General features: G+C 42.2%; 2 protein-coding genes across 7 annotated transcripts in view; both read right to left on the minus strand.

Moving 5' to 3' along the window:
* Positions 1 to 4726, minus strand: part of setd5 (SET domain containing 5) — a 28466-nt gene extending 23740 nt beyond the window's left edge. For 4 of the 5 annotated variants that reach the window (XM_076156449.1, XM_076156447.1, XM_076156448.1 and 1 more), the window contains exon 1: positions 4287 to 4726. The gene's annotated coding sequence lies outside the window, so the exon portion shown is untranslated. Of the gene's footprint in view, positions 1 to 696; positions 797 to 4286 lie in introns of those variants that run through there. The other variant, XM_076156446.1, reaches the window with a different exon arrangement.
* A 2054-nt stretch (positions 4727 to 6780) lies between these two features.
* LOC143005221 (putative peptidyl-tRNA hydrolase 2) lies at positions 6781 to 10654 on the minus strand. Of its 2 annotated transcripts, none has more exons than XM_076156482.1 (7): positions 10488 to 10654; positions 9453 to 9566; positions 9225 to 9296; positions 9040 to 9114; positions 8288 to 8385; positions 7991 to 8105; positions 6781 to 7848 (listed from the first exon to the last, which is right to left on the minus strand). In XM_076156482.1, exons 2-7 carry the CDS (start codon positions 9558 to 9560, stop codon positions 7762 to 7764), a joined length of 555 nt encoding a protein of 184 aa, XP_076012597.1. In that variant the 5' UTR covers positions 9561 to 9566; positions 10488 to 10654; the 3' UTR covers positions 6781 to 7761. The 2 variants fall into 2 exon arrangements, with proteins under 2 accessions (XP_076012597.1, XP_076012596.1); XM_076156481.1 differs by having other exon boundaries at positions 10471 to 10654.
* Between the last annotated feature and the right edge of the window lie 248 nt (positions 10655 to 10902).

Raw genomic sequence — 10902 nt, forward strand, 5'->3', positions numbered from 1 at the left:
CGCTCTACTTACAAACCTAACATCGGCCATTCAATTCCTTCAGTGTTTTTAGGACTGCTTGTGTGCATTACAAAACAAGGCAGCCACAAAAAGGTTTGGCATCTGTTTTGGTGCAAAACACTCCTGGTTGTTTTTCTTTGTTCCTGTTCATTAATGGTTACTTGCCACACACACACACACACACACACACACACACACACACACACACACACACACACACACACACACACACACACACACACACACACACACACACACACACACACACACACACACACACACACACACACACACACACACACACACACACACACACACACACTCTGACAACACCCATAGAGCAAATATACCAAAATATAAGCCTGTAGTATTTGCCGACCTGGTTTCACTCTGCACAAAGCATAATTGACCTGCATGTACTCTCACCTCCTTTATTTGCAGATAAAGAGAGAAAAGGGTGAAAATGGGAAAGGAATGAGAGAGGTATCAAAGTAGCAATGCCTAAAATGGTGGTGAAGACTAAGACAGCTCTGAAACTTTTTTCCTGCTACAGTCAGTCAAACAGTGCAAGAGAACAAGACAAACAGTGACAGAGAAAGTAAAGAAGGACAAAACATAACAGTGCAGTGGAACATGAGAGAGAGAAAGCGAGAGATCATAAGAGGGATAGATGATTACGTAGATTGCCTGCCTCACCCCCCTTCCAGCCTTGTTTTTTTCCCCAGCCTCCTCCTCCTCCTCCATTATTCTCCCAAGAAGCATTGCTTCTTGGCACAAAACAGAATTAACCAGCACTGGCCTCTGCGACACTCCTCCCCCAGTGCTGAAGACTTACCCGCACCCCATTGGAGCAGTTCCAAAGCTATTGCACCAATAGGAATGCACCAATGAGCCAGGCGTCAGAGAGTTTTGTTTTTAACCCTGTTGTGCAAGGCGACAAGGCACAGAACACATAGGCGCTGTAGAGGAGAAGCTGCTTTTCGAGGAAGTATATCACCTCATCTGTCCCCATAACTCAAACACAGAAAGCATCTCAACTCTGTCTTTCTACCATAGGAACTGGTAAAATAAAACAATCTGCATTGTAATATTTGTTTATTCAGATGCCAAAAAAGATACAATAGATACACATGTCTCCATGTTTGGCTCCAATCAACTTTTTTGATTCATAAAATCATGGTTAAAATCCAAGCATGACAAAGGACTTTTTCTCCTGACATAACTGCAGTGAATCACGAGAGGTTTCAAATGTATTCACATATAGTGAATTTAGTGTTTCCGACTCACAGGTGTAGATTCACAACAGTGACTTGGTGATCTCCTAAAACACACACGATCTAATTAACATGTCAATAGCTACACCTGCCCTCTGTGTAATGATGCAGCGCATCATCAGCATGCAAATAGAAAGCTAAAAGGACAGGGATTCCCCCCCTTCTATCCCTATTCCCCACAGCAACATCTTCATCTCCAACTGTATGCACAAGACAGAATCCTGTCTTCTTTGTTTGGAAAAGGGTCAGAATCCTGCTTCTCTAGCCCTGAATTTCAATTCTTTACACAAATATGAGTTTTAATACTTTACAGCTGCTTTTGGAGCATGCTCCTGTAATCAAGAACTTAAGGTCATTTCAACCAATAGATAGATTTTTATAATGGCCCTGCACGTGTGAATGTAGAGTACATTTTCCCAAGTTATCATAAAACTGGGCCAGGCTAACCTAGCATGTCTGCACATTCCTCAGAGCAGTTTTCAGAGGCCCACGTAGGGAAAGGAGGGGTCCACGTCCTCCAGAATTTATCCACATACAAGTACAGTGCTGCTCTCGATGACTGGCCTCTAGTCAAAACACTCCAACAGCCCTCTTTCAAAGGAATGTTGTGATTCAGCACACCTAGCACACTACAAAATATTATCCCGAAGCTGCCGGAAAAACCAACATGGTGGGATAACGGATAGCAAGGAGGGTAAGGTCAGGGGTACTGGGAGGGGGTTCATATTTCACATCATTGTGATTGGTCAGGTTGGCAAGAAGCAGCCCACACAGTCTAATAAAAAACGTGAAACATAATTAAGAAAAACAACCAAATAACAGCAGTCTTCACAATGCAATGTGGTCTCTAACACATATCATCTTGTGACCACAACAAAAAAAAGGCACCCTTCTATATTTACTGGCTGGATTTTGTCTGCTTTTGAAAATTGAGCTGTACTCCAGCACATCGATCAGAAAGGAAATTATAACTGAAATGTGACCAGCTGGCTTAATGACGCGTCAGACAAGACAGGCGGACACGAAATGCCGTTGCAGCAAAGTCGTAAAACATCAGGAAGTGCATTTATTGGCCTTACAAAGCCAGATGGAGAAAAACATAGTCCCATTTCTCTGCACTCGTGTATGTTGCTGTGGACTGCGGGCGGACGGCGATCGGCGCGCTGTGAGCCAGTATAGAGCAAGGCGAGGTTTGGGGCAGCCATTTCCGCACGCCATATGCGGGGTCTCGATCAAATTCACAAGACGCTTTTATTACATAAGAGGAAGTGCTGCGCGATTAATATGCAATCCATGATAACAATTAGTTAGTCAGTTACCTCACAACCAGTCTCCCTCAAAACAACAACCGTGTATAACATATAGACATATACATACACAAGTATATAATTAACATTTATGTCCATAAACGGTCGCGATTATCAAACTACTGTGCTTTGTCGTTTGGAAATCACAGGAACAGCGACGTGCACTGCCACGAAGTCTCTAACTCGTCAAAACTTAGCCATGGACGCAACATTGCGACTCGACAAAGCCTCTCGCAGTTACACGTTGAGATTCTTAAAAAAATGGAGGCTAAAAAAGGAAACAAGAGCTCCCCTCTAAAATACCACCCATTTCTCTTAACCGCCACAGGGACTGGGGGTTGGTAGGTGGGGGAGGTGAAGACGAATAAGAACAGCAAATCACTACCCAACCGATGAGCGTTTTCTTATTGCAGGATCCCACACAAGGGGAGAGGGGACAAGCCAAAATAAAAGAAACACCACCGAGCCCTCTGCTCGATTCACACGCCTGAGCGAAGCCAGGAATGTTGCCAACGACAAATTCAATAACATGATGTAGCAACCATCATGCAGACACCATGCTTAAAATGAACATAACAACCCTAAAACCCTTAACAGTGACACACCAACTACGAAATGCGTCCCATTTCAAAATATTCAATAACGGACAGTCGGCGTGCTGTGAAATGTTGGGTGGAAATAGAACACAATCAACTGGAAGACATCGAAAGTTAGCTAAACGGCTAGTATAGCATTGTTGCAAGACATGTATGCTAACGAACACAGCATCTGGTTGCTTAACACTGACTACCAAGAAAGACGTAAATACATCAATATATATCATAATAATTGGCTAAACTCGACAATTTCGTGATTATAGCAACACACACAGCAGTCGCAAGACGAATGCAACGAATTGTTAAGGATATATCACAATGTTAACAAGTTTGCTTATATCTTACTCGGTCTGACTCTGAGGCTATTAGCTAATAGCTAGGATGGAGTTGTACAATTCTGCCAATTTGAACCTTAAAAATAGCCAAGAAATACACGCACATTCAATCTATCATGCGATTCTACTTATGTCCCTTCGATAACACCAAATATTCCGTACGACAGCACATGGTCGTATTCAGACCTTACAGCATTAAATAAAAATGATTACAGACGCTGAAAAAACGACACACATTTGTAACACAACAAGCACAACGAATTGCATCTTAGGATAGTGTATTTAGTCTTTTCCCTTTGGAATGTAGAGCATGAACTGAACTGAGGGCACCCATGGTGGACTATGAGTTTTAACTCGTGAAAACTGTTGCAGACAAGTGTGGGAAGTTGGACATACATACACAAAATAATGATATATCCTATTAGCATTGCATACTGTTGTGGTAGGTATCCGGAATAAAGGGCTACCTGTCCAAAACAACACAGGGATATAACCAAAAAACATGGAAGATCCAGACAACCGAAAAGCCCGTTAACATGGAAAGCGTTTGTCCGACAAAGTAAGCCAAAAGAAACTGAAAAGATAGTTGGAGTAACCGTAATCAACTTGAAATAAACTTGGGTAGAAGCTACGCATTTTGCTAGCCAAATTGGATGGGTTGTTAGCTATGTGTGGTTGACTGGAACCATGGTGAGTATCTGTTGTATTTATGTTAGTGCCTCTGGCTATATATGGTTAATATTAATAAATAACACACAAATTCAATGCACTCACCTAAAGAGTCATTCCAGACTTGTTCGAGCAAGGTAATTTCTCATACAGTGGAAAGTCCTTCGAGTATCCCAACATCAGATCCAACCAGACCACTAGGCCTGTATGTCGGCCTCGGTTTCTCCTGTATCCTTTACCCTTAAAAGTAGCTCCCTCTCCAGGGGTAGGAAACAAACTTCTCAGTGTCTCCCACGCATAGCCGGAAAGTTAAATTCCCTGTCGGGTTCAGGTGCAGTGCATCCATTGAATGTCTATGGTAGATCCTCGGTCATTAAATCCATTTATTTTAGTGTTTTGTATATTTACAGTCGATATTTATAATGGGGTATGTGCAGCTGTATGTGATACAGGGCTCTGATTCTGTCTCGGGTCCTTACATTCGCAGAGGCGCCCATCCCCCTCCTCACCGGCATCGACCGCGGGTCCAAGCGAAACTGACACACAACCACGCCACGGGGTTTCCTAGGCGACCATGCAGGGGCCCTCTTTCCTTAGGCGGCCCTTGCGTTGGCGTGCCGCCTCTCACCCTTGATTGGCCCCTTGTGTTGTCAATCATTCTCAAGACGAAAGTGATTGGTGGAGTTCAGCAGTGACTTTTCTTTTTTTCCCCTTCGATTACGCAAGGCGGGGCGGGCACATCTTCGGTAAGCGGAGCAACGAATTCAGTTCCACAATGAGTTCTGTGTACTGGTGGCGCACAAGGAGGAAGGCAGGAGAGAGTGGATGTATCCGGGAAACAATCTGACACAAGACCGGATCTGTACCTTCAGTTTCAAGATTTGGGAAATGCTCGTTATGAAATTCAGATGCCGTGGAACTAATTTGAATTTGTTAGCGGGATTGTGACTGCTTTTTATTTGAGGGTTACACTCATCTACTGTGGAGGGAGCTTTCATATCCAAAATACAGTAGCAAGCGTTAGCTACACAGGGTCTCTGGGGCCCAGTTCCAGGGACATCAGAGGCAGGGTTAGCCCACTGGGTCAGCCCCAGCTATGTCAGATGAATGGAGTATGAGGTCGCTCCTGCTAAGGGATTGGACAGGGAAAATGACCAATACTCCCGGGTTGCATCCATTTATTCCTGGTCCCTCCTCCCATTCCACGTCCCGCTGTCGAAATCAGTCTTCTCACACAATCGTCTTCCAGACACAGAACGGGATAGGCAATGACGCTATCCCCACTACAGATGTCGGTTGGCCGTACTCTGTTCAACGACAACTGTCTTAGTGAGTGGTCCCTGTAAAACGTTCATTTTAATTTGTAATCGAATAAGAAAATCCCCTGACCATTGCACACAATGGATTTTACTTTTTGCACTATTTTCAATCCCTTTAATAAGGCTACGTGGGCGTCGATGACTAAAACGAATACATTTAATGACACGCGATTGGTTTCTTGCCAGGTCACGAGACTCGCGGGGCGACTTTCGATTGGTAGACGCGACAAATGCCGACGTCATTTGTTGGAGAGGTCTAACGAGCGTCTCAAAGATTAGACAGCAGAATAAAATCACATTGCAGTAGGGCCTGGTGGGGATTCCATGAGAAAAACGATTTCAGACAGTGTTATAAGAACATAAACACAAGGAATTATGGCCCCACATGACCCAATGTCTGAATACATTTAATGAAGAAGAGATCGCAAAAATAGGTCTCGCAAAGCATTGTTAGTAACGATTTGCCACCCAACATCACAATGGCATAGATTCAGTTGTAATGTGCAATTATCACACTTCTTCATTGAGAATCGGTGGCATAGACTACAAAGTTATCAAATTTCGGTTAGTGTATAAATTTGATTTACAATAGTTCATGCGCGACTTTAAACGGGATTGATTCTTCTCATTTACATTAATCGACAAATGTTACACTGTAATCATGTAGTGGTTTTTAATGTCTTTTGTAACCAGTTGGCTCAACACAAAATATCCCTACTGTTTCACGTTTGAGTCATTTAGGGTTTATATTTATATTACCGTCTATCCTTTTTTGTGTTCTATCCACTTCGGTCGCTCTATTAAACATCGTGATTAGCTGTTGAAAACGTCAACAGATTGAGAGCTGCAAGGAAGTTTGCAGATTATCCAGCGCGATTGCTGTGGAAGGCAGTGGCCATATTTAACAATGCCGCCATTGTTACTGCAGTGAAAAAGCGATGTCATATGTCCTTGATTCCACCCTCCCCCACACAGCGTGTTTACAGCTGTGCGCCAGTATCTATGAGATTAAAACACAACTCTTGACAGTTTTTTTAACCTGCATTTCAATTCCCCACAGAGATGATTACAAGGCACAGCAGATACCAACGTTTGGGCCCACTGTATTCAAATTGCGTGATTTGGGGGGATTCCCACATGGGCCATTAGCATAAAAACCTTTTAAATGCATGTGTGACGCTGCAGATAAGATTCTGTAAGAGATCTCCATTAGCCATATAAGACAATTAAATATAAACTCTAGAGTGACACTTCATGCCCCACAAAACCGTTGTCACAAGTGAGAACATAAACACCACATGAGTGAGATCTATTTGCCATAAACACATTCATATGCATTCTGTTTCAAAATGTTCACCAAATTGACTTATGTAAACTGTCCACCATAGGTAGTCAGAGTACATAGTTTTAGGTCAAGCACAAACCTTTACTAAACATTACATTTCTCATTCACCATCAATTTCAAACATAATTAAGGAACACTCTTTACATTAAAACAATACAACAAAGTCCAGTAAGTGTATATTGCGCCAAGAGGCGTGTGTAAACAAAATATAACCATTTCACAATAACAAACTAATGTTGCCGAATCTACAGGATAGGGGTCTTTGAGGGAAATGGTTGCATACGGACACAATATCATTTAAACATCAAAAGTTAATGTTTCACATACTGTCAGTTAATAAGTTATACTAATTCAGCAGGGAGATATTACATCTGCTATGGTTTTAATCATAAGTATATGGTGTAGTATAATAGAATACACTGCTCCTTAAGTAACAATAACTACAACATTGGACAAGCACTAGAATGTTCCATCTTATAGTTGATTTATCGCCACCGTATCTGACATTTGAATAGATGCTTTACAATGTTTGCCCCACATGTTTGTTTTTTAAACAATAAAAAACAACTTCCCCATTTGAAAGAGAGGAATGTCACCAAGGGGAGAAAATAAATAAAATTAAACCGCCTATAACGCTCTCCTCTGAGAGGAACCACTCTGTTTGGGACTGTTCCGTTTCCTCTCCTGGCCTTGATGGCTCCACAGCTCAGACAAAGAACGAAAGGGGAAAATGGCTGAGTGCTTGTTGTCTGGTGTTGGGATATGTCTTGTTTTCCTCTTTAGTTTTTTTTTCTTTAAAAGGTTGTTAACGCTCTGGCATGCCAAGACTCTTCCTGCTGCTGGGGAATGTCGCCCTCTGCTGGTTGCTTGAGCGGCCCTGCAGAGATGGGCCTCCCCCGCTGTGGGTTTGAGCCCCTCAGAGCAGCTTCAGGCTCCCAGTAACATTATTTACCATCTCATCCTCACCCATAATGGCCAGGACAGTGCGGGCACCCACCTCCACCTGATATGGACCCAAAGGTTGGCCGGATTAGTACTGAGGTCAAGACATGTTTTCATTCCAAGGGTTTAAGATACAAGTTGAGTTACTGTGACATTACAACATTACTACAATAAGTTACTTTCAATAAAATACTTTCTTTTACCTGGGTAAGCCCGGCATCCTGGACCAGATAAGTGGGCAGACTGAGGCTCATGGCCAGGGCCTGGAGCTCAAGCAGATGAGCCACATTGGTGCCCTGGAGCACTACCTTCTTGGCCCTGGAATAACACAGTACCCAAACATTAAACACTACACCCTACATACGGTGTACACTAAGTGGGAACACTATATTTCTCCTAATAATAAGAGGTTAAAAAGTTTGCTCCAGGAAACATTGCAGGGCTGAAGATACACACAAAACAATTTTTTTTAAATATTTTAGTCGTATGTGGACACTTACCCACTATGGTCCCACTTCCAGGCCATCTCCCGCCAGCTGTTTTTCTCCTGAAGAGCCTGATACAACCCTACAGCAGCGTGACCGACCTGCGCTGCCACCTTTAAGCATATAGCATACAAGTTCACACCTTCATGGTCACATGCCCAGAAACCTTTCATCAAGCCAGACATTGGACTTCACGTGCAGCTCCTGCTTGACTCAACTACTAAACAAAATCCAAACTGATCATTTTTTATTATATTGTTATCGTAACTTGATGCGAATGAATTAAAACTGTGGTGTTGCACACTAGAAATAGTGTGCATACAGTATGTTTGCTGTACGTTAACAAGGACTTTACTACTAATACCAGTGGTGTGCAGAGTGTGGTCGTCTGTCGTGCTCCTGCATAGAGGTTGTTCCGTTAAACTGCATCTTCATCCATTATCACCCAGTGTTTTCTTTGTTGTTTAATGTTAGGCAAGACAACTTGCCACCAACTGGGCTTGAGTGTGGGGTCATATTGCCAAGAATTGATTAGGGCCTTGTTTTATTAGACATTAGAAAATATATCCACATGTCCTTATAGCCTCCTTGGCTACAAAGTTTCTGTCAACAGAGGATCTCTGGTTTGTCTAGGTGAAAATCTTACATTTCCTGTTTTAAGACTCCAGGACTGATCAATCATACTTGGTCCACAGAAAGAAAACAGTTGCATGTACTGGAGCTTCCGTTTATGCATAAAAAGTAAACTGCATACACTCAAGACCCACCTTCCCAACGCCCATGGCCAGATCCATGTTCACCACAAAAACCATCTTGAACATGAGGTCGTCATCTCCCTCCTCCTGATGGTCAGATCAGAAAAGAATACACACTCAGAATTGGCTTTTGGCAAACTCCAGGAGTTCTAATGTACCAAGGTGTACCTGTGGGGACTAAGGCTAGCATAGGGCACCTCATTCTCCAGCTTGTTGAAGTAGTACATTGCAGCCTCCTCGGCAGACACGTTCCGAGTATGCAGGAGCGCCTGGAGCAGTGAGAAGCAACAAAAAAGAAAATGTAACTGCTAAGGGCTGACAAGGTTAATGTCTGAACATTAAAATGCGTACTATTATTTGTTTGCACTTATGGCATTAATGCGAGCATGACTGGGATGAAATGAATAGCTGAAGCGGCATCCCACCTGTTTGGCTGCCTCCTCAGGGATGTCGAGCTCTCTGAGCTGCTGCAGGAACACAGGGTCGACATCCTGACAGCCTGTGCCTGGAGCGGACTGCTCTGATGGGTCCATTCTTAGCTGCGGCAAGAACACAATCAAATGTACCATCATGCACCTTTTCATTTCTATTCTGAAATCTCAGCACATTTCAACCATATGTAAAATCAGCAGCTTGATATGAATAATGTTAAAAAATCTTTACAGTGGGCTCAACAGATTTATTTCTGTTAACTTAACTACAAGTAGTTTGGGACTGAAACAAAAATAAATAAAAAAAGACTTACAAAAAAGACTAAATGTTATGTTCACGAACAAAAAGAACTACATCTCAGACTTAACACACCTAATAGATTGTTTTATTCAAGATATAAAACAATCTAAAAAAAATTGTATTAGGGAATTTTGATCAGGAAAAGGTGATTTTAATATCAGAACCCCATCATGACTTTGGACCTTTATGATGCCTCATTAAATCGTTTATTCTTATCGTTATTTTGACAATTCGTTATGAATAATTTATTGTACTAGCATCGTTCTTTGCATATTAAAATTGTGTTTGAATGCGGGGTATTTTAAACGGACAGCGCTAACGTAACATTTCCGTTGAGCAGTGGGCTAGCTTAGCTATAGCTTTTTCGCTAACATTACATGGCACCAATAAACAAAGACAAAAAAATAAGTTCGTGACATTTAGTTGGTGATTTAAACAAGCAACCAGCAACCCACCATCAGCTTCTTCATTCAATTTGTCACCTCAACGACCGTAGCTAACGTTAGTGTCGTTTCGGGCTAATTAGCTCATTCAATACTATCGCAGCTAGGGGGGCAGAGTGTGGCTCGATGTTAGCGTGTTGACAGCGAATGACGGCTAGCTCCATTTGAGCTACTAGAGTTAGCGTTACTGTTAGCGAGAGACCGTAACAGCTAGCTAACAAGCTGTCTGTGTTAGCCGAAGAAAGTAACTTGCTGATTATGAACGTACCCGCTCTGCGTAGTTACCTCAACAACACGGACAGGCACAGTGACTTCCTCTGAATCCCAGAAGTCTCGCTTTTAATTCCAATTTCAACGAATTATCTTCTTATATTGAATTGACATGAAGCTGTAGCGCAGTCTCTCTGTGTCTCTACTCCATTTTGGACCACTGCAAACACCTGCGGCTGAGATTGTCGTGCGCGTTTATTATGCAGTTACATGTGCTGCGAGCAGCCAAAAAGGACAAGAATTGGAAAAATATAACAGTTAAATCTATCTGCAAATAAGTTCTCAGTTAAAATAAATGTAACACTTTTGGCCCAATGTGTGAAAGTGTCTCTCAAGTTATTCTTTAAACGTTATTCCAAACAGTTGAAATAATAAATAATTTTCCAAAAATACTGTATATGCTTCTGTTACTATATATGGTATAATCTTA

This window comes from Genypterus blacodes, unplaced genomic scaffold (genome assembly GCF_046128005.1).
Source record: "Genypterus blacodes isolate CSIRO-AG114 ecotype Tasmania unplaced genomic scaffold, CSIRO-AGI_Gbla_v1 ptg000070l_1, whole genome shotgun sequence".
Lineage (NCBI taxonomy): Eukaryota > Metazoa > Chordata > Actinopteri > Ophidiiformes > Ophidiidae > Genypterus > Genypterus blacodes.

Coding starts and splice junctions, on each gene's coding strand:
- LOC143005221 (XM_076156482.1), bottom strand. CDS start 9,560: ATGGACCCATCAGAGCAGTCCGCTCCAGGCACAGGCTGTCAGGATGTC. Junction 9,115..9,224: donor TCAACAAGCTGGAGAATGAG/GTGCCCTATGCT, acceptor TCTGACCATCAG/GAGGAGGGAGATGACGACCT. Junction 8,106..8,287: donor TGGAAGTGGGACCATAGTGG/GTAAGTGTCCAC, acceptor GTGTTATTCCAG/GGCCAAGAAGGTAGTGCTCC.